The sequence below is a fragment of the Vulpes vulpes genome, chromosome 9, assembly GCF_048418805.1.
Source record: "Vulpes vulpes isolate BD-2025 chromosome 9, VulVul3, whole genome shotgun sequence".
In the NCBI taxonomy this organism is placed as follows: Eukaryota; Metazoa; Chordata; class Mammalia; order Carnivora; family Canidae; genus Vulpes; species Vulpes vulpes.
In genome coordinates, this window is record NC_132788.1 from 16,457,977 (window position 1) to 16,481,547 (window position 23,571).

The window sequence follows — 23,571 nt, forward strand, 5'->3', positions numbered from 1 at the left end:
CCTGCAACTCTGGGATCCCATACTGAGCTGAAGGCAGAGGCTCAACCACTGAACCACCCACGCATTCCAAGATTTTATTTTTATAAGTAATCTCTACACCCAATGTGGGGCTTGAAACTACAGCCCTGAGATCAAGAGTCACTTGCTCCACTGACTGAGCCAGCCAGGCACCCCAAATTATACATTTTTTAAAAGATTTTATTTATTCATGAGAGACACACAGAGAGGCAGAGACACAGAGGGAGAAGCAGGCTCTCTGTGGGGAGCCTGATGCAGAACTCGATCCCAGGACCCTGGAATCATGACCTGAGCAGAAGAAGACAGATGCTCAACCACTGATCCCCCCCCCAGGTGCCCCAAATTATACACTTTAAACGAATGCATTTTGTATATAAATTATTTCTCAATAAAGTTGATGTGTTAAAAAGGGGGAGGGGGAGCTGATTCCTGCACAGCAGAAGCTCCAGTCAAGGTTCCAAAGACATATATCTAGTTCCTATAGCACCATTTTTGGCAAAGACTATCATTTCCTTTTTTTTTCTTTTAAAGATTTATTTATTTATGAGAGAGAGAGAGAGAGAGAGAGAGGCAGAGAGAGAAACAGGCTCTATGCAGGGAGCCCGACGTGGGACTCGATCCCGGGTCTTCAGGACCACAATCTGGGCCAAAGCCGGTGCTAAACCGCTGAGCCACCCCGGCTGCCCAAGACTCTCATTTCCTTATTGGAAAGCATTGAACGCTGTAGGTAGGTGAGAAGTTTCCTGGATGGGAGTGAAGGATGCAAGTGCAATGAGATCAACTATGCTTCATTTAAGGGAAAGAAGGAGGGAAAGGGGGGGGAGGGAGGGATTAGAGCTTAATCAGAGAGATCCCTGTTTTCTTCTGACTCCCAGGGATGTCACAGGAGGGAGACAGGGGGGTTGTGGGCAGATGACAAACCTCCTCCCCCTCACCACGCCCACCCCACGCAAACATTGCCTGCCCCGCTGTGCCACGGCGGCCTCTGGTGACCAAACGCATTCGCCCTCCTGCTGGCCCCGGGAGAAATCCTCCTCGGGGAACAGGGCTCTTCCTCTCTGGGGACCGTGACCCTGGGGTCCGGGCCTCCTGGCCTTGGAAAAGGCCCACACCTGGGGGGAGGGGGAGGGGGAGGGGGAGGGGGAGGCGCAGGGAGCCTCGCGGCCGCTTCCCCCCGCGTGGCCGGGCCGTCCGCGCCGGGCAGCCTCACCCAGCAGGCCCCGGCGGGTCCCCAGGGGCCGCCAACGAGGCGCCCGCGGCCGGGGCCCGGAGCAGCAGCAGCACCTCCACCTGCGAGCGCGTTAGAAATGCAAAGCGCCCTGGGCGGTCCCAGCCCGGCGAGCGGAGCCCCGCGCAGGTGGGAGGGGCGGAGCCTCAGCAGGCCGCCAGGTGCGCGCGGGCAGCGGGGGGCGGGATGGCGGAGCCGACTGCGGCAGGGGGGCCCCTCCTTTAAGGCTGGGGAGGCGCCCCTGCCGCGCCCCGCGGGCCTCCTGACAGCCGGCGGGACCCGGCCCTTTCCAGCCCCGCGACCTCGGCGCCCAGCGCCCCGCGTCCCGCCTCCCGCCGGCCAGGGGCTCGGGATCCGGGGGGATGCGGGGCGAGCGGGGCGAGCGGGGCTGGGGGCCCGGCTCGGCTCACCGCGGACGCCCCTCCCGCACAGCCGCCGCGCCCCCCGCGCCCCCCGCGCCCCCCGCGCCCCGCGGCATGAACCTCAGCAGCAGCAGCAGCGCTGCCGGGAAGGCGCCCGCAGCCGTGCTCTGGGGTGAGCGAGGGCCCGGCTGCCCCCGAGCCGGGAGGGGGAGCGGGGCGGAGAGCCGGGGAGCCCCCTCCCCCTGAGCCGGCCCCCTCGCTCCTCTCCCTTCTCAGGCTGTGAGCTAACCCAGGAGAAGCGGACCTGGACGGTCCAACCCCAGAAGGAGGGCAAGCAGGACTGGAAGCTGCTGCTCTGTACGGTGGGTGCCGCCCCCCGCCCCCGGGAAGGGCGGCGCCTGCAGCCCGAGGGGCCTGCACAGCTGCGGGGGCGGGGGGAGGGGGGACTCCCCGGGACCAGACCCCCCGGTGGTGAGGGGGCCTGTCTTCAACCGCCCTCAGATTTGCTTGGGGGAGAAAGCCACAGAAGAGGTGAACCTGGTGGAAATCCTGCCCCCGGCCAGCCCGGACGACAAACAGGCCAAGCCCATCACCATCGCCTCGCTCCAGGCCTCCGTGCTACCCATGGTGAGCCTCTCCCCGCCGGCTTCCGAGACTGCCCGCCCTGGGCACCTGCTCGGGCCTCACCCCCAGGGTGCGGATGGACAGGCCCAAAGAGGGGGTACAGGCCTCCTGCAGGGGGGCAGCGCTGCCAGAGAGGCCCCGTAGCCCATAACCGAGAGCCCTGGGTTTAGGAGGCAGAGAGCCCCACTTCCATCCCAGCCCACCCTTTCCTAGCTGCGTGACCTTGGGCAAGTCCACCGCTCTGCAGAATCACCTTTTTTTAAAAAGTTTTTGATGCTGGTGAGAGGACACTGTTGATGACTTCTATACTGATTGTCCATCCAGAAACTCTCTTATTTTTTCTAATAATTTATCATGAGTTCTCTTTGCAAATCATCATTGTTAATGGCATTTTTTTGTGTCTTTTTTTAATCTGACTATGCTGCCTAGGGTCTCCAGTATAATATCGGGTAAGATTATAACGGCAAATGTCCTTGTTTCATTCTTGGGGTGTGTGTGTGTGTGTGTATCATGTATATTTTTATAGCTTATTTATTTGAGGGTGTGTGTGAGCGTGGTGGGGAGGGGCAGAGGGAGAGGAAGAAAAAATCTTAAGCAGACTTGGAGCTGGCGCAGGGCTGACCCTGAGATCATGACCTGAGCTGAAACCAAAAGTCTGCTGCCTAACTGAGCCACCCAGGTGCCACTATATGTATATTTTGAAAGGAATGCTTCTAATGTTTCTCCACCAAGTATGACGTGTTTGGTAAGTCTAGTCCTGCTCTGCCTTTTAAAACTGGGATTTCTTCATTTTAATCGTAAATGGTTATCAAATGCTTTTCTATTCAGGTGACCATAAGCTCTTTTTTCTTTAACCTGTTCATGTGGTAAGTTATATTAATAGAATACTATTCAACCAACTTTGCATTCCTGACAAACACTACTTGATCATACTATAAATTTCTACATTTGCTTTGCTAATATATTAAAACTTATATTTAAAAAATCCCTTATATACTCAGGAGTTTATAGGCCAACCTCACTTATCTTATTTGGGTGTCAAGCGATACTAGCCTCTTGAACTAGGGGATGTAGTGTTCTCTCCTTCTATGTGGTGGAACAGTGAATGTGAGACCAATGTCCTCTGTCCCTAATCCGGGAGGTTTATCTGTAAAACTGCCCTCAAACCCTTTTTTCCCTTCTATCTATGAGATTTCCCTAGACCATTCCTTGCCAGGGTTTTAAAGACCATTTATGCAAATGAACACTCTGGTATTTATTTCTGCCACTCTTTCATGCTCCAAATCCTCTGTCCAACTCAATATATTTAATAGGTATCTAGGAGATAACCCATACTTAACAAATCCAAATCCAAACTCTTGATTGTTATCTATAATCTCTTCTCCCACCCCCAAACCTGATCCTCTCCCAGGATATAATTGCTCTTCCAGTTAATCAGGACAAAAACTTCCTTCTCAAACACTGCATATCACCAGCAAATCCTGTTGGCTCTACCTTGACAGTATACACCAGTCTGACCACCTCCCTTCTATACCCTGGTCTGGATGACCATTACCTCTTGCTCAATTTTATTGCAGGGCCTCCTATCTGGTCTACCTACCTCAACCCTTGGTTCCTTATAGTCTGTCTATTCCAGGGTTCGACAAACTGCAGGATTAAACCCAGCCCAATGCCTATTTTTGTAAATAAAGTATTATTGAAACACAGCCACACTCGTATGCCTGCCTATTTTCCCTTGGTAACAGCAGAACTGAGTCATCTCCACAGAGACCGTATGGTTCATAAGCCTTAAATATGTATCAAATACAGAAAAAAATTTCCCCAACCCCTGGTCTATTCTATGCACAGCTGCCAGAAGGATCCCTGTATTGTGGGGTTCTTTTGTTTGTTTGTTTGTTTGTTTTTTAGCATTTAAGTGATCTCTACACCCAATGTGGGGCTCGAACTAAGACCTCAAGATCAAGAGTTACATATTCTTCGGACTGAGCCAGCCAGGTACCCCTAGAAGGATCCTTTTAAAAGTCAGACCATGTTGCTTCTCTGCTAGAACAGTTAGGTCAGTGGTTTCCCATTTCACTTAGGATGAAATCCAAGATCATTTATGTTCTAGCCCGCAAAAACCTCTCTCAATTTCAACCTCTGCTACTCTCTGCTCCCTAACCCTGTTCAAACCACGCTGGCTTCCTTGCCTGTGCCTTGGAAATTCCAAACATACCCCCTCCTAGGTAGGAGTCTTGCATTTACTGTTCCCGTGCTAAGGACACACTTGCCTCCCACTTCAGTTCAACTTTATTCATATGTCCTCTCACTGAAGAAGTCTTGCCTGACTACAGACAGCACCCCCTCTTCCTATCCTTCCATAATCACTTTTCCTACCCATGGGACCCGTCACTGGCTCAGTCTTCATATGTGCCTTGTCTTTCTCCCCAGCCAGGATATAAACTCTAAGAAAGCAAAGACCGCCTATTTATTTATTGCTTTTGCCACACTACCTATGTAATAGTGTCTGGTATATTGGAGAAACTCAACATACAATTAGTGAATACGGAAGTGAACAAACCATATGGGACTGGTTTGATTTTATTTTTTATTCTTTGGTTTGATTTTAAACTATCGTCATTTCATAGTTTTAGGTCTCAATGTTTCCCTTTCTTTGAGTCAGTTCTTGTATCTGCTCTTTTGAGATATAATTTATATATAATAAGATTCACCAATGCTAAGTATACCCCCTGATGCATTTGACAGATGTATGTAATTGTGTAGCTACCACGACAATCAAGGTAGAGAAAATTTCCATCACTCCCCCCCAAAAAAAATTTCCTCATGCCTCTTTGCAGTCAGCCCTTTCCCCCTTCCACGGTCTCTGGCAACCATTGATCTACTACTTTCTGTCTCTATAGTTTCTAGAATTTCATTTCAACGGAATCACACAATGCGTGGTCTCTCATACCCAGCTTTTTTCACTTAGCGTAACGCTTTTGAACTTCATGCTGTTGGTGAAAGAATCACATGCTCCTTTTTTATATCTGAGTGATAATCTGTTCTACAAATACATATATACGTCGAGATTTATTCATTCACTTGTTAATGGATATTTGGGTAGTTTCTAGTTTTATACTACCATGAATAAAGACTGCTGTGAGCATTTGAGTGTATTTGTAAGCACATATGTATGTTTTCATTCCTCTGAAATTGAGTTAATTTCATTCCTCTGAATTGAGTAAATACCTAGCAGTAGAATTACAGGATCATACAGTCAGCCTATATTAAACTTTATTCCGCCTTCCCATCCTCTTGCATATGTTCGACTTTATACAAAACTGCCAAGCTATTTTCCAAATTACTATACCATTTTGCATTCCTACCAGCAACGAATGAAAATTCCGGTTGTTTCACATCCTTACCAACACTTTGCATTGTCAGTCTTAATTTTAGCCATTCCTGTGTGTGTGTGTGTGTGTGTGTGTGTGTGTGTATTGGCATCTCATTGTGGTTATTATTTACATTACTTCTTAGGGGGTTTTTTTGACTAAAAAAACCCTCTTTTGCAAAAAGCCTGTTTAGATATTTTTCCCATTTTAAAATTGAGTTATTCTTATTAAGCTGTGGAAGTTCTTTATATACTTTGGATACAAGTCTTTTATCAAAACTATTTCAGGGGCGGCTGAGTGGCTTAGTCAGTTAAGGATCTGCCTTCAGCTCAGGTCAGGATCTCAGAGTCCTGGGATTGAGCCCCAGGGAGTCGTCTTCTCCCTCTATCCCTTTCCCCACTTGTGCTCTCTTCTCTCTCAAATAAAATCTTTAAAAATGTATTTATTTCATATATTTTCTCCTAGTACATGGCTTGCTTTTGCATTTCATAATCATTTTTTGAGGGCCACAAGTTTTTAATTTTTATGAAGTCTAATTTAACATTTTTTTCCTCTTTTTTTTTTTTTAAAGATTTTATTCAGGGACATCTCGGGGGGGCTCAGTGGTTGAGCGTCTGCCTTTGACTCACGTCGTGATCCTGGGGTCCTGGGATTAAGTCCCACATCGGGCTCCCCTCAGGGCACCTGCTTCTCCCTCTACCTATGTTTCTGCCTCTCTCTCTGTGTCTCTCGTGAATAAATAAATAAAATCTTTTCAAAAAAAAAAAAGATTTTAAGAGAGAGAGCGAGTGTGCACATGTGCAAGTGCATGAGTGGGGAGAGGGAGAAGCAGACGCTGTACTGAGCAGGGAGCCTGCTGTGGGGCTGGATCCCAGGACCCTGAGATCATGACCTGAGCCAAAAGCAAAGGCTTAACTGGCTAAGTCACCCAGCCCCTGAAATTTTTTTCTCATATGGTTCGTGTGTGTGTGTGTGTGTGTGTGTGTGTGTGTGTGTGTGTGTGTCCTGAGAAATCATTGCCTAAACTAAGGTCAAAAATGTTTTTTTCTAAATTTTCTTCTAGGAGTACTATTGTTTAACTCTTAGAGTCAATGATCCATTTCTTTCTTTCTTTTCTTTCTTTCTTGATTTTACTTATTTATTCATGAGAGACAGAGAGAGGCAGAGACCTAGGCAGAGGGAGAAGCAGGCTCCCCTCTGGAAGCCCAATGTGGGACTTGATCCCAGGACTCCAGGATCACGACCTGAGCCAAGCTCAACCACTGAGCCACCCAGGTGCCCCCAATGATCCATTTCAAGATAATATTTTTTGCCTGATATAAAGTACGGATAGAGAAACAAGTTTAGCAAGTTGATATCCAGTGCTTAGTACCACATTTTTTTTTAAGACTGTCCTTTCACTATACAATTTTGTTGGGATTTTGGTACAAATCAGTTGCCCGCCTATGTATGCATATATTTCTATATTCTATTCCACTGGTTTACTTTTTACCTTTACTCTCATAACAGAGTGACTTAATTATTGTAGTTTTATAGTAAGTCTTAAAATTAGTGTGAGTCTTCCAACTTTGTAGTTCTTTTCCAAATTTGTGTTGGCAATGCTATGGCAATGCTAGGTCCTGAGCATTTCCATAGAAATTTCAAAGTAGGTTTTCTTTACAAATCAGTCTGTTGAGATTTTGAATGAGGTTGTATTGAGTCTATGGACTCCTTTGAGAGGAATTGGCATCTTAGCAATTTTGAGTCACTAATAACTGAACATATGTTTCTCTATTTGTTTATGTCTTTCACTTTTCATTCTAACGTATGTCTTTAACTTAACTTTCCTATTATTTTGTAGATTTCAGGGAACTGGTCATGTACATACTTTGTAAAATCTACCCCAACATTTGGATGCTATTGAAAACAGCATTAATGTACTTATTGAAAGATAATTCATGTGCCATAAGCTGCACCTGTGAAGGTCGACAGTCAGATGGTTTTTAGTAAATTAAGGGTGGCGTAACCATCACAATCTAAGTTTAGAACGTTTTTGTCACCCCAAAAAGTAACCCCATACCTACTAGCAGTCACTCCCTACCTCCTACCCCTGCAGCACTAGGCCACCATTAATCTGTTTTCTGTCCTTCTAGATTGGCCTGTTCTGAGCAGTTCATATAAATGGAATCATAAAATATATGGTCTTTTGTGACTGCTTCTTTCACATAGCATAATGTTTTTAAGATTCATCTATGCTATAGCACACAACAGTACTTTCTTCTTATTGCCAAATGATATCCATTGTATGAACCACATTTCATTTATTCACTCAGCAGTTGATGGACATTTGTTTTATTTCTACCTTTGGCTGTTATGAATACTGTTGTGAACATTCATGCACAAATTTCTGTATAACATGTTTTCATTGCTCTTGATCATGTACCTGGGAGTACAATTATTAGGTCACATGGTAGCTTTCCATATATAACATTTTGGGCAACTGCCAGATTGTTTTCCAAAGCAGCCTCACCATTTTACAATACTAACAGTGTGTGAGGATTACAATTTTCCCACATCCTTTCAATACTTGTTATTGTCTGTAATTTTGACTTGTTGTTTTATTGGGTGTGAACTGGCAGTTCAACGTGGTTAATTTTTTTAAAAGATTATTTATTTATTTATTTATTTATTTATTTATTTATTTATTTATTTATTTAAGAGAGAGAGAGAGAGAGAGAGCAGGGGGAGGAGCAGAGGGAGAAGGACAAGCAGACTCCACCCTGAGCTAGGAGCCTGATGCAGGGCTGGATCCCAGGACCCCAGATCATGACCTGAGCTGAAATCGAGAGTCAAACACTTAACCGACTACACCACCCAGGTGCCCCCAATGTGGTTTTGATTTGCTTTGCCTAATGACTCTTTTGATTCGTCATTTGTGTATCTTTTTCAAAGTATTGTCTCCTTAGGGGTTTATTCATTTTTTTTAATTGTGTTTGAGTTTGATATTTTAATATTGGTCTTTAAATCATAGTTTTTTAATATACTCTGCGTACAAGCCCCTTATCAGACGATTTACAAATATTTTCTCCCATTTTCTGAGTTGTCTTCTCACTTTCTTGATGATGTCACTTGAAGCACAGAAGTTTTTAATTTTGATATAGTTCAATCTACATGTTTTGTTGCTTGTACTTCTGGTGTTGAATCTAAGAAACTGTCACCTAATCAAGGGTCATGAAAATTTGATTCAATATTTTCTTCTGGGAGTTTTATAGTTTTAATTCTTATCATTAAGTCTCTGGGCCATTTTGAATTGTTTTTTGTATATAGTATAAAGTATACAAATGGTCGGCTGACTGTTTGGCTCAGTTAAGCATCTGACTTTGGCTCAGGTCTTGGTCTCAGGATCCTGGGATCAAGCCCTGGGTTGGGCTCCCTGTTCAGCAGTGAGTCAGTTTCTCCCTCTCCCTCTGCCCCTACACCTTCCCCTCCAATTGTGCTCACATCGTTGCTTGTTCTCTCTCAAATTTTTTAAACGTTTAAAAATGAATAAATAAAACCCTTTTTAAAAAAAAGGAAGTACCCAAATGACATTTTAAAATTTCATTTTATCATTGTTCAGTAATAGTATAGTTATGTAATTGTTTTTTGTCTTATCTGACCTTGCTAAATTTGCATATAAGTCCTAGCAGCTTTTTGTTGATTCTTTAGAATTTGTTATGGATTTATTCATGTCATCTGTAAATAAAGTCAGTTTAACTTCCTGCATTTCTTTTTCTTGCCTTCCTTCACTGATGAGGACTTCGAGTATAATGTCGAATAAAAGTGGTAACAGCAGGTCTATCCTTGCCTTCTTCCAGCCTATTACCATTAAGACAGATGAAGGATTTTTATAGATGTCCTATATGAGGATGAGGATGTTGCCTTCTACTTCTAATTCCCTGAGCTATTTTATCATGAATGGATGTCAAGTTTTGTCCAAGAATTCTTTTCTACATCTATTGAGGTTATTTTTTTCCTTTACCCTGTTATGTGGCAAATTACATGTATTGATTTTTCAATTTTTATTTCTTTTCACTTTAGTTTTTTTTTTTAATTTTAAGTATGCTCTATGCCTAACATGGGGCTTGCACTCACAATCTATCGATAAGTAAAAAGATAATACATCATGACCGAATGGGATTTATCCCAAGAAGGTAGGTATAGTTTTATGTATTGCTGAGTTCCATTTGCTAATATTTTGTTACAGGTATTTGTGTTGGGGTGCCTGGCAGGCTCAGTCAGTAGAGCATGTGACTCTTGATCTCAGAGTTGTTAGTTCAAGCCCCGTTTTGGGTTTAGAGATTGCTTAAAATCTTTGAAAAAAATATTTGTGTCTATATTTATGAGCAACATTGGACTGCAATTTTCTCGTCATTTTTTGTTTCTGTCTGATTTTAGTATTAGGGAATACCGGCACCATAAAACGAGAAGGAGGATATCCTCTTCTGTTTTTTTTTTTTTTTTAAGATTTTATTTATTTATTCTTGAGAGACACACAGGGGCAGAGACATAAGCGGAAGGAGAAGCAGGCTCCCCACAAGGAGCCTGATACGGGACTCGATCCTGGATCCCGGGATCATGCCCTGAGTCGAAGGCAGAGACGCTCAACTGCTAAGCCACCCAGGCGTCCCCCTCTTCTGTTTTCTTAAACCATTTATGTAACTTTGGTATTATTTTTTTCTTAAATGTTTTGGTAGAACTCGTGTGAAGCAACCTGATTAACTACAAGTTAAATTTCTTTACTAGAGCTAGACAATTTGGGTTTTTTTTTTTTCCTTAAGAGAGCTTTATGTCTTTCGATCAATTCTTCCATTTTGTCCACGTTGTCAAATTCGTTGGCATAGAGCTGTCCATAATATTCCCTTCCTCTTCTGTAAAGTTTGTAGTAGACTCTATTCTTTTGTTTTCAATATTAGTAATTTGTGTCTTCTCTCCCTTTTCACTGTACAATCTGCTTACAGGTTTAATATTTTTATCCATCTTTTCAGGAACCTGCTTTCAATCTCACTTTTATTGTTTACTCACTTTTGTATTTTATTGATCTCTGTTCTTTATTTCCTTTCTTATATCTGGGACACAGAGAGAGAGGCAAAGACACAGGCAAAGGGAGAAGCAGGCTCCATGCAAGGAGCCCGTCGCAGGATTTGATCCCGGGACTCCAGGATCACGCCCTGGGCCAAAGGCAGGCGCTAAACTGCTAAGCCAACCCCCTCTGGGTTTGTTTGTTTTTTTTAAGAGTTTATTTATTTATTTATGAGAGACAGAGAGAGGCAAAGACATAAGCAGAGGGAGAAGCAGTCTCCAGGGAGCCCAGTGTGGGACTCGATCCCAGGACCCCTGGATCATGACCCCGAGCAAGCGCTCAACCACTGAGCCACCCAGTACCCCCTATTTGGGTTTTAATTTCCTCTTTTTCTAGTTTTTCAAGGCAGAATCTTACATTATTGATTTTTTTTTTTTAGGCCTTTATTCTTTTTCTGGTACAACCATTTCATGCTCTGATTTCCTTCTAAGCACCTTTCTGACTTCATCCCACAAATGTTGATAAGTACAGTTTTCATTTTCATTCCATTTAAATTATTTCATAGTTTTCTTCTTTAGCCGCTGGGGTGTTTAGAAATATGTATGCTTTTAAATTGCCAAATAGGAATTTTTAAAGATTCTTTTATTGATTTCTAGTTTGTCTCATTGTGGTCTGGAAAATATTCAATCCTGTGTTAATATTTTACTCACGATCCTGAGGTCAAGACCTGAGCTAAGATCAAGAGTAAAATGTTTGACTGAGCCACCCAGATGCCCCTTAAGTTTTATTTATTTTAATAACCTTTACACCCAACATGAGGCTTGAAATCACGACTCTGAGATCAAGAGTCACAGACTCTTCTGACTGAGCCACCCTAATAGTCTATATTTTAAAGAGAATAGAAATTAGAATAAAATGTTGTTATATTTACCATTTCTGCTACTCTTCATTCCTTTGTGTAGAACTCTAGGTTGACTTTTTTCTCTTCAACACTTAAGAACATTGCTCCATTACCTTCTAGCTTGCATAATTTGGATAAGTCTACTAGTATCCTTGTCTTCATTTCTCTGTATGAAATGTCCTTTATTTCCCCTCTGGCTGCATTAAGATTTTATCCTTAACACTGGTTTTGAGCAATTTATAAAATGCCTTGAGGTTCATTGTTTTCATCAAATTTGGAAATTTTTGCCCATTATTTCTGCAAACATTTTTTTTTCTGTTCTCCACTTCTCTCCATTGGAGAGTCCAATTACAGCTTATTGTGTTCAGACCTACGTATTTTGTCTCCCTAATCTATCAACTACCAAAATAAATGTGTTAAAATTCCCTATTGTTATTGTGGATTTTCAATGGATTCCCCTTATAATTTTATTGTTTACTTTGTGTTTATTTTCAATTGAAAATTTTTTTTCAATAACTGTAGATTTACATATAGCTGTAAGAAATAATAGAGGGATGCCTGGATGGCTCAGTGGTTGAGTGCCTGCCTTTGGCTCAGGGCGTGGTCCCGGAGTCCCAGGATTGAGTCCCATATTGGGCTCCTTGCATGGAGCCTGCTTCTACCCTCTGCCTATGTTTCTGCCTCTTTCTCAGTGCCTCTCATGAATAAATAAATACAATCTTTAAAAAAAAAAAAATAGATCCCGGTATATTTGCCCAGTTATCCCCAAGTAACATTTTGTAAAACTGTAACATTGTTGCAGTATATGACATTCAATGTAATATAGCATCAAAACGAGGATATTGACATTGATACAATCAGGCCATCTTGTTCAATACAATTTCATCACCTAAATTCATATATTTAGCACCACTGTGGGAAACAACAGAGATCCCTCATATCACCCTTTTATAACCACACCCACCCCCCTTCTGGGTCCTGTTCTATCCCTAACCCCTGGCAACTACCATCTATTCTCCATTTCTGAAATTTTGTTCTAGAAATAGTATCATACATATGGAACTTTTTTGGAACAGGCTTGTGTTTTTTTTTTCCAGTGTAATCTGGAGTTTCATCCAAATTGTTGTGTATATTCTTTGTTTTTTTTTTTTAGGATTTTATTTATTTATTTATTTATTTATTTATTTATTTATTTATTTATTTATTTATTTTTGAGAGACAGCATGAGCAGGGGAGAGGGGTAGAGGGAGAAGCAAACTCCCAGCTGAGCAGGGAGCCAGATGCGGGACTTGATCCCTGAACCCTGGGATCATCACCCAAGCCAAAGGCAGAGCCTTAACCAACTGAGCCACCCAGGCATCCTGTGTATTCTTTTTATTGCTAAGTCTTATTCCATGGTATCACTGTACCACAGTTCAACCATTCATCCCTGGGAAAACTGAGCTGATTCTACTCTGGGGCTGTTATGAAAAAAGCTGCTATAAACATTTGTGTAGAAAATTTTATATAAGCATAAGTTTTCCTTTCTCTGGGATAAATTCCCAGGAGTACAATTGCTGGGTCATATGGTGGTTTCATGCTTTCTTTTTAAAATGCCCAACTGTTTTCTAAAGTGGCTGTACCATTTTACATTTCTACCAGTAATGCATGAGTGATTGCCTTTTTCTGCATCCTCACCAACCTTTAATGCTGTCACTATTTTGTTTTTAGCCATTCTAAAATGTGCGCAGTGACATCTCATAGTGCCTTTAAGTTTCATTTCCCTAGTGGCCAATGATGCAGATCATCTTGTCATGTGTCTATTTGCCATCTGTGTATTCAGTAAAATGTCTGTTTATGTCTTTTGCCTGTTTTTTACTTGGGTTGTTTTGTGCCTGTTGGGTTTTGCTAATTCTTTATAGATTCTAAACACTAGTCATTTGTCAAACCTTTGGTTTGTAAATATTTTCTCTCCAGTTACTTGTCTTCTTATCCTTTTCCAATGAACCTTTATGGGAGAAAAATTTTAATTTTGATGAGGCCCATCTTATCAGTTTTCCTTTTATGATTTTTGGTTTTAAGCCTAAGAACTCTTTGACCATTCCAGGACCACAAAGATTTTCTTTTTTTTTTTTTTTCTTTTCTTTTCTTTTCTTTTTTTTTTTTTTTTTTTTTTGTCCAGAAGTCTTATTGTTTTATGTTTTACATTTAAATCCATGATCTGGGGCAGCCCAGATTGCTCAGCGGTTAGCGCTGCCTTCAGCCCAGGGCGTGATCCTGGGGCCCCGGGATCAAGTCCCACATTGAGCTCCCTGCATGGAGCCTGCTTCTTCCTCTGCATGTGTCTCTGCCTCTCTCTCTCTGTGTCCCTCATGGATGAATAAATTTTTAGAAGTCTTAAAAAAAATAAATCCATGATCTGTTTAGAGCTAATTGTTGTGTAAGTTGTGAGGTTTAGGTCAGATTTCACTTCTTTGCCTCTGGACATCCAGTTGCTCTGGCACCATTTGTTGAACAAGCTGTCCTCCCTCCCTTTAACTAATTGTGCACCTGCATCAAAAATCGGTTGCTCATGTTTGTGTGGATCTATTTCTAGGTATTCTGTTTTATTGATCTTTGTGTCTCTCCTTCCAATACTGTAGTCTTGATACTGCAGCTATATTCTTACGTTAGACTATGTCCTTGGTACGTATGATTTACGCAATTATCTTTTTCATGAACTAACATTGGTTCTTTGTTCCTAAAATGCTTAGTGGATTAGAGCTTACCTCATCTGCTATTAGTTTTCCAGTTTTCTCTTAATATTCATTTTCCTCTATTCTTTAGTAATGGAATTCATGACTCTTAGTGGGCCACAGGCTACTGAGAATAAAGCATGGCCATGAAGGTCTGGCCAATGGAATGTAAGCAGAAGTGGTAAAGTATCCTTAAAGAGAGTTTTTTTTTTTTTTTTTAAGATTTCATTTATTTATTCATGAGAGACAGAGAGAGAGGCAGACATACAGGCAGAGGGAGAAGCAGGCTGTCTGCAGGAACCTGATGTGGGACTCGATCCCGGACCCTGGGATCATGCCCTGAGTCAAAGGCAGATGCTCAACCACTGAGCCACCCAGGCATGCCTTAAAGAGATCTTGTGGTCATTTTTATCCTTTCCTCCTTCCTGCTAGCTGGAATATGGATGTGATAGCTAGAATGTTTGCAGCCATCCTCGCCCAGAAGGTGGAAGGCCATGTATTAAAGATGGTGGAGTAACACAATACAAAGAGCCTGGATCCCTGGTGATTGAAGAGCAGTATACCCACAGCTGACCACTTATCTTCAGATTTAGTTTATGTGACAAGGAAACGAGCTTCTATGTTGTATAAGCCCCTGGTATTGAGTTTTCTGCTGCTTGTTACCAAACCTAATCCTAACGAATACAACTAACTTCATTTTTGTAAGGACTCTGTTTTTTCTTAGCAGTTTTAGGTATACAATAAAGTTGAGATGAAAGTACATACAGAGAGTTCCCATATGCCTCCTACCCCCACGCATACACAGCCTCCTCCATTTCCAGCATCCCACACCAGATGGTACAACTAGCTTCATTTTTGTTTTAAATAGGTATGCTTGCAATCACAGAGACCCAATACAGGGACTCAAAAACATTCAGGATTCATTTCTGTCTTGGATAAAAGACATACAGAGATAGGCAGTATAAGGCCGGTAAGCTGGCTCCATGGTCACCAAAGACTTGGTCTTCTCTTTCTCTTCTTGGTTCAAAACTTCCATGCTCAAAATTGTCTTAAAGTCCAAGAAGGCTGCTGTAGCTCCAGCTCTCACTTTTGCATTTAGAGTAATCAGCATGAAGAAACAGGGGGAGACCAAAGGGACTTTACTAGGTTCTCTGTCTCCCTCTTCTAGAGTCTTCACACAAGCACCACCCACCAAATTCTGCCTACAACTCATTGGTCCAGAAATTAATAACACAGCCACAGCCAACTGTGTTTCCAGTACAGGAAACCGGGATACAGTCTTCATGGGTGCAGTATTTGAATAATATCAGGGCATAGTTATTATGGAAAAAGGAAAGAATAGATATTGGATGAGCCATGAGAAGTTTCTGCCACACCTGGTACATATGCTTTCACATCTTTTCTCCAAAATTTCTGTGTGCTTATATTTTAGATATGTATCTTATAAGCAGTAAGTAGCTATGTTTTTTTTTTGTTTTTTGTTTTTTGTTTAAGATTTAATTTTTTAATTTATTCATGAGAGACAGAGAGAGAGAGAGAGAGAGAGAGAGAGAGAGAGGCAGACACACAGGCAGAAAAAGAAGCAGGCTCCATGCAGGAAGCCCGATGTGGGACTTGATCCAGGGACTCCAGGATCATGCCCTGAGCTGAAGGCAGGCTCTCAACCGCTAAGCCACCCAGGTGTCCCAGTAGCTATGTTTTGTTTTAATCCATCTGGTCAATATAGTCTGCTTATGTTTACTGTGATGCTAATATACTTGGGTTTGTTTGTAACCTGTACTTTGTGCTTCTACATTCCTTGCTTTTTCACGTTTTGTTTTTCTTTTTTCTCCTTTTTCTTTTAGTAGGTAAAGGTTTCTTTTCCCCTACTCTACTAGTTTGGAAGCTGTTGAATCTCCTTCTGATTTTTATTGGTTCTCCTTAATTTTTTAACAATCATGCATGATCAGTCTAAAATCAATATTTTATTCTTGCCCCCCAAACAATCCAGGGAGATTTTCCGGTTACCCTCTTCTTAACTTATATGTCATTATCATGAAATATCTTAGCTTCAACTTGTTTTTCTTTTCTTTTTTTAAGAGTTTATTTATTTATTGAGACACAGAGAGAGGCAGAGACACAGGCAGAGGGAGAAGCAGGCTCCATGCAGGGAACCCGACGTGGGACTTGATCCCAGACCTCCAGGACCACACCCCGGGCTGTAGGCGGCGCTAAACCGCTGTGCCACCAGGGCTGCCCCAGCTTCAGCTTGGTTTTTTTTTGTTTTTTTTTTTTTATTTATGATAGTCACACAGAGAGAGAGAGAGAGAGAGAGAGAGAGAGGCAGAGACACAGGCAGAGGGAGAAGCAGGCTCCATGCACTGGGAGCCCGACGTGGGATTCGATCCCGGGTCTCCAGGATCGCGCCCTGGGCCAAAGGCAGGCGCCAAACCGCTGCGCCACCCAGGGATCCCTTCAGCTTGTTTTAAACCCACTCCACACTTGTCATTAACTAGAATGATTTTATTTTACAGTAATGCTTTGTTGACCAAGGTGCTTGCTCATCACTGCTGCTTGTATCCATTTCTTTTCTCTCCATGTAATTGTCCTCTTTTTAAAAAAATTTTTTTTCTTTAAATTCAGTTTAGTTAACATATAGTGTATTATTAGTTTCAGAGGTAAAATTTAGTGATTCATCAGTTGCATACAACACTCAGTGCTCATCACATCCTGTGCCCTCCTTCACCTAGTGCCCTCCTTCACCATCACATCCTGTGCCCCTGCCCATCACCTAGTTACCCACCCACCCCCACGCACCTCCCCTCCAGCAACTCTCAGTCTGTTCCCTAGAGTTAACAGTCTCTTATGGTTTGCCTCCCTCTCTGTTTTATCTTAATTTATTTTTCCTTTCCTTTCTCTATGTTCACCTGTTTTGTTTCTTAAATTCCACATGAGTGAAATCATATTGTATTTGTCTTTCTCTGTCTTATTTCACTCTAGTTCCATCCACATCATTGCAAATAGCAAGATTCCATTGTTTTTGAGGACTGAGTAATATTTGTGTGTGTGTGTGTGTGTGTGTGTGTGTGTGTGTGTGTATAAATATCTTTATCCATTCATCTGTCTGTGGATGGACATCTGGGCTTTTTCCATCATTTGGCCATTGTGGACATTGTTGCTCTAAACATTGGGGTGCAGCTGCCCCTTCAAATCATATATTTGTATCCTTTGGATAAATACTTGGTAGAGCAATTGCTGGGTCATAGGATAGTTCTATTTTTAACTTTTTGAGGAAACTCCATACTGTTTTCCAGAGTGGCTGTGTAATTGTCATCTTTTTGAGACTTCATTGAGTAGGTCTGGGAGGAGTGAACTTTTTTGGGCTTTGCCTGGAAATATCTTTATTTTACCCTCATTCCTTCATGGTAGTTTGGCTATGATAATTCCACGTACAGAGGTAGTTTCCCTCAGAACTTTGATGATTCTATTCTTCTAGCTTCTGATATTGCTGTGGAAACCCTCTGTCATCTGGTTATTGTCCCTTTTTGGGAAATCTGTCTTTCCCAAAGACAGATTTTAAGTTATTTTAAGATTAACTCTTTGTGAGCAGCCTGGGTGGTGCAGCGGTTTGGCGCCACTGCAGCCTGGGGTGTGATCCTGGAGACCCGGCATTGAGTCCCACGTCGGGCTCCCTGCATGAGCCTGCTTCTCCCTCTGCCTGTGTCTCTGCCTCTCTCTCTGTCTCTCTGTATCTCTCTCTCTCTCTCTCTGAATAAATTAAAAAATCTAAAAAAAAAAAAAAAAGATTAACTCTTTGTTTTTGCTACCCTCCATTTCACAATGGGATGTTCAGGTGTACGTTTATTTTTATTCATCTGCTCAGGACTTAGGTTTCCTGGACATGAGAATCTGTGTCCTTGATTGTTTCCAGAAGCTCTTGGTTATCACTTTGAATATTGACTCCATTGTTTCTCATCCCTTGCTGTGACTAGATGCATGTTGGATCTGCTCATTCTGTCTTCCATACCTCTCAGCTTCTCTCCCATATTTTGTCCATCTGTCTTCTGGGCTGCGTACTGGGCAGCTTCTTCATAGCGTGATCCCAATTTCCTGGCCTTTGCTTTAGCTGGTTTATTCAGCTTTCTAACCATCTGTTCAGTCTAGAAGCTGCATTTGGTTCTTTTTATTTCTCAAACTACCTATTCTTATGGTTCTGATTCCTACTTTTGTTTATTTGATTTTCATCAGCCTGATTTCATAATTGTTCAGGCTGTTATTCCTTTTACCTCACGTTCTTGCTTGTGCTAGTCTGGGGTCATTTTTGTCCCTTCTGCTCACTCTAGCAGGATTGTGTCTTGTCATTATTTTAGATGGGGAGTTGTCTTAAGGGTCTTGTTTTTTTACCCTGAAAGAATACCATGGGAAGATAATTGACAGTGCCCCAAGAAAATAGTTTCATGTCGGTGTCTGTCATTGGCCCCAGGAATGTCATCACCAGCTTGGGATTTTAGACCAGCTTCTTGACTGGGTAGTCCTCACCAAGTGAATTCAAACTTTGTGTGAGAGGTACAGCCATGGGCTTTTAAGTTCTCACAGGTTTAGTTTCTCTTCTTTTATTACCCTTGCATTTCTTTGTTACCTTCCTTCATTGGGGCGGGGGGGTGGGGATGCCTACTAGGTTGCTTTGGAATTCTCTGGCCCCCTACCCTTACCCTGAACATGGAGCTTTTTAGTGAGGTGCAACCCTTGGAGGGTCCTAGCTTCCACGCAACAGCTCCTTGACAGCACTCCTCTCTTGAGCCCGGGCCCTGCCCCCTGTCTCTGAGCGTGTGTCTAAACTCCAGGCCAGAGCTGTTTTCGGGGGCATTTCCCCCCAGCTGCTACAGCAACAGGCCTAGTGCATGGTGCCCTTCTTCCTGGATCATGGGACCACTTTCCTCTGTCTTACTAGTCAGCCATGCAATAACCACATTGGAGTGCATTCTATCCAGCATCTCTAAGTGTTGATGGCTGCAGAGTTTCAATTCTCGCTTATCTCCTTCCTGTATGAGCCCAAAATTCTAAATTAATCTCCCTAAGCTTCAGCTCCCTCCTCTGTAAAGTCATGGCACCTCCGTTGCAGGATTGCTATGAAGGGTTAGGTGAATAAGGCAGGTGCTTAGCACTGGGCCTGGTACACAGTAGGAAGTCAATAAATAGGAGTATCATCATTGATACTCTAGGACATTCGGAAAGTTTGGAGAAGTATAAAGAAAAGAAATATCGTACTATCCACTGAAAATTATGGTCCACACTTAATAGAAGTCTAACTTTATTTGTATGTATATCCATGCATTACTCGTACTGTTCATATCACTTTGTGTCTGCTTTTCTCATTTGTTTAGTGTCTTATTCAGGTTGGTTGCTGTAACAAAATACCATAGACTAAGTGGCTTAAACAACAAACAATAAAAAAAAAAAAAACATTTATTTTGTCACAGTTCTGGAGGCCGGAAGTCTGAGACCAGAGCACCAGCATGGTCAGATTTTGCAGCTGGCTGGCAGCTCTATCTCTTCTCACTTGGCAGAGAGACACAGGGAACTCTCTGGTCTTTACAAGGGCACTAATCCCATCATGAGGGCCCAGCTCTCATGACCTCATCAAATCCTAATTACCTCTCAAAGGCCCCAGCTCCAGATATCCTCAGTCTGGAGGTGAGGGCTTCATCTAGGAACCTGGGGACACAATTCAGTCTGTGGCAATCAGACCTCTCTAACAGCTGCCCCTCAGCTTGGAAGCCCGTCTGTGATCTTCTACAAGAACGGGGTTATCAGATTCACATTATTCTCCGACAGGATCCACCTTGACAGGAAAGGCCAGGGATAACCTCAGTGGTCCAGAGAACCTGTAAAGTGTGTGTACTCGGGGTTTGGGAATACATTCTGAGTGTTTCTGCCAGAGACCTGCCCCCCCCCCCCCCCCCCTGCAGCTGCCAGGGCTGAGTGAGTCCATCTTCTCTTCTCTGTCCTTGTCCCTCCCTTCTCCCCTCCCCCTGCAGGTCGTCATGATGGGATTGGAGCTTTCTCCTCCAGTTACTTTCCAGCTCCGGGCTGGTTCTGGACCTGTGTTCCTCAGTGGCCAGGAATGTTACAGTAAGTGGGAGCTTGGACCCGGGGAAGGTCTCAGAGTACAATGCCTAGCACAGGGCCAAGGAGGGACCAGGTACCCAAGAACTAGAGAGATTCTTGAATCATTAGTAAAAATCCCTAAAGGCAGTATGATTCCCAGTAGTCTGGACTGGAAGTCCTCCTTTACCTTCCTGCTTCTATGGGCTGTAGTCCCCTTGCCTGTAACACGGGGGCAGGGCTATACTTGGTTTCATCTTCAAAGAACAGTTGTGAGGAATAAATGGGATATTCAGGAAAAAGCAGTTTGCATGATGCCTAGTACTAGCCCGCACTTAGAATGTTAGCTGCTGTGAGGGGCACCTACCTGGGTGGCTCAGTGGCTGACCGTCCGCCTTTGGCTTGGGTTGTGATCCCAAGGTGTTGGGCTTCCCGCAGGGAGCCTGCTTCTCCCTCTGCCTGTGTCTCTACCTTTCTCTGTGTGTCTCTCATGAATAAATAAATAAAATCTTTTTAAAAAAATGTTAGCTGCCATGAAGCATGAAGCTGGAGGAGTAATATGGCTCCCAACAAACCACTGTGCTATTGACTCTTTCATACCCTTCTCTGTCCAATTGCGCCTCTTTCATCAGATTACTGTCCTATCCCAAAACCCTGGCAGGCTCTACTTCCCTTTGGATGAGATCTGAATTCCTTGGCTACTGTTTCGGGTTCCTCCCTTTGCTGGCACATCCCATCCGCCCTCACCATCCTGACTCCTTCCCAGCCAGAGCCGCAGCTGGCCACTTCCCCTGCCTTCGTCTGCACACCCCCAAGCTTTCTGGGGTTCTGGGCCCCTCAACCCCCTTACCCTTCATTTTGGCAGAAAGGTCAGAAAGGGTCCATAGGAGGCGGCAGGTGCTGGCTTCCCTGGGGCAGCTCTGAGAGCAAGACCCAGGGCGGACCAGGAGCTAGGCAGAGAGCTGTAGCTCCACGGCCCTGCCCCCTTTCCATGCTAGTAGACGCTGCAGACGTATCCTGGGAGGAAGAGGAGGAGGACCCTGAGGAGGAGGAGGAGGAAGAGGAGGAGGAAAGTCACAGTGATGAGGTTGATGATGACGACGATGACGACGATGATGTAGATGTGTCCCTAGAGGAGACCCCTGTTAAACAAGTCAAGAGGCTGGCGTCCCAGAAGCAGACAAGTGTTGCCAAGGTGAGGGAAGGGACCCCCAGAGGCTCCTCAGAAACCTGGGCCAGCCCTGCCGAGTGGAGTGTGCCTGAGTGTGTGAAGCCTGGACGGGACCCGCCAGGGGCATCTGCTCAGCCCTGGGCCCACCCTAACCCCCTGACCCTCTAACCCTCCCAATAACGCTTGTGTTTGGTTCCCAGAAAAAAAGGATGGAAAAAGAAGAGGAGGCAGTGAGGTAACTCTTTCCATCTACTAACTTGGCCGACACCTTGTAGCGGGGGTGTATGGGGCTACAAAGAGCCTGGCGTGTGTGCACACGGGTATGAGTGCCCAGGTGTGCTGCCACTGCTGGCTGGCATGACCTTTTTTGAAAAGCATTAAAATATTCTTACCTTCTGCCCTAATTCCACTTATGGCACTTCCTTCCGAAGGATGCCGTCCAAAATAGGGGTAAAATGATATGCACTAAGAAACTTATCACTGCATTATTCAAGTAATGGTGAAAAATGGAAGCATTCTCAATATCTACCAATATAGCAGTTGATGGAGCCATGTCACATGTTCCCAATGGAATGGGACATAATGCCTATGAGAACATGGCATCCTGGAAAGTGCTTATAGAATTTTTTAAAAAACAGGATATTAAGTCATTTTCATGTTGCTTCACATGTTTTTAGAAGAAAACAAAGCAAAAAGCCCTCAAAGGAAACACACCAAAATGTTAGAACTGGTAGGAAGTAGAGAAAATAAGTAATTTAATCCCCATTTGCTGTATTTTGTGCAATGTAGTTAAACATTACTTTTGCCATGAAAAAGGCCTATTTGTGATCAGTAAAAGAAAGCAGATGGAAGCCTGAGAAGAAAAGGACATCTTGTTTAAAACAGCGAAAAAAATAAATAAATAAATAAAACAGAGAGCGGTCCCGGGCAGGTGACAGGTGGGGAGGTGAATTCTGCAGCTTCCAGCTCCCCAGGCCACAACCCCCTGCTCTCAGCATGAGCATTAGGAGGGTCTGGGCTACTGGGGTCCGGCTGAGCTCTCTCTCTTTCCCACCCTCATCCCCTGTCCCTGCCCCGCCCCGCCCCCTTCCAGACCCAGGCTTAAAGACCAGAGTCCTGTGAAAAAGGTGAGTATCAGAAGAAGGGGGGCTGGTCCTGGGGTCCAGGGGGAAAGGAGAGTGGGACACTGGCACCCTCCTTTCTATCCATAGGCCAAACCCACACTCAAACCTAAAAAGCCAGGATCCAAGAAATGAGCCAGGAGTGGCCTGGCTGCGGCGACCCCAGGTCTCCCCACCCAGCCTCTCTCCACCTGAGTCTGAATGGGATGGAGCTGCTGAGGCCAACACGAGAGGCCCTCGCCCCAACTCTCAAGTGTTCAGCGGGACCTGGAGCTCCAACCTCAGGGCCATTAATAAAGTTTGCTTTGCCAGGACCTTGTTTCTGCCATCTGTTCCCAGGGGCCGGCCCTCGAGCAGTCTGGCTGCAGCGCGCCCGCGTTCCCGGTAGAGGGCGGCCACGGGCCAGCACACCCCGACCTGGGGGCCCAGCCAGCTGCCTTCTGCTCTACTCCTTTATCTCCCTCCTTCATCCTCAAAGTCCCGCCCACTCCCACCCTCCCCCACCCCCAGCTTTGGGGGGGAAAACAAGTATCTCAACCCCTTGCCCAGCTTCAAATTTCTGCCCCTGGTCTGAGGAAGGGAGCCCCAGCTGGTGTGGGTCTTCCGGTGTCCACACTCCCTTCTGGCTGGCTGGTGTTCCAGGGACCAAACCAAAGGACCAGAGCTGCCTGCCCCTGTCAGACTGGCCTCAGGATCTTCTCTCCTGGTGCAAACCACATCTGTCCACTATCAAGTCCATAGAACGTCTCCTGGAACCTCAGAAGCACGATGCTAGTTCTGCTCTCCAGGCTTGCATCCTGTTCAGGCTGAGCTCCTGCTCATTTGTGTGAAGATCTGTGTCAGGCAGGAGCCCAGAGGCCTGTTCTTTCAAGGAAACCCTCCCAGACAGGGCAGGTGAGGTGGGCTTTTCAGAGGCTGTAGAGGGCCTCTTACAGG

The 23,571-nt window shown here is 44.1% G+C and overlaps 1 protein-coding gene across 6 annotated transcripts; it reads left to right on the forward strand.

Moving 5' to 3' along the window:
• The first annotated feature begins 1,040 nt into the window (after positions 1–1,040).
• NPM2 (nucleophosmin/nucleoplasmin 2) lies at positions 1,041–22,920 on the forward strand. Of its 6 annotated transcripts, XM_072719444.1 has the most exons (9): positions 1,230–1,407; positions 1,679–1,780; positions 1,885–1,970; positions 2,110–2,235; positions 20,277–20,370; positions 21,345–21,538; positions 21,715–21,749; positions 22,608–22,641; positions 22,726–22,920. In XM_072719444.1, exons 1-9 carry the CDS (start codon positions 1,326–1,328, stop codon positions 22,768–22,770), a joined length of 798 nt encoding a protein of 265 aa, XP_072575545.1. In that variant the 5' UTR covers positions 1,230–1,325; the 3' UTR covers positions 22,771–22,920. The 6 variants fall into 6 exon arrangements, with proteins under 6 accessions (XP_072575546.1, XP_072575549.1, XP_072575545.1 ...); XM_072719447.1 differs by lacking the exon at positions 21,715–21,749 and having other exon boundaries at positions 1,239–1,407; positions 21,342–21,538; positions 22,726–22,856; XM_072719445.1 differs by lacking the exons at positions 22,608–22,641; positions 22,726–22,920 and having other exon boundaries at positions 1,041–1,375; positions 21,342–21,815.
• The last annotated feature ends 651 nt before the right edge of the window (positions 22,921–23,571 follow it).

Bases quoted from the DNA above. Each gene is read 5' to 3' on its own strand.
- NPM2 (XM_072719448.1), top strand. From the start codon at position 1,326: ATGCAAAGCGCCCTGGGCGGTCCCAGCCCGGCGAGCGGAGCCCCGCGC. The intron at 1,781-1,884 runs GTGAGCGAGGGC...CTCCCTTCTCAG, and splicing joins GCCCGCAGCCGTGCTCTGGG to GCTGTGAGCTAACCCAGGAG. The intron at 2,236-20,276 runs GTGAGCCTCTCC...CTCCCCCTGCAG, and splicing joins AGGCCTCCGTGCTACCCATG to GTCGTCATGATGGGATTGGA.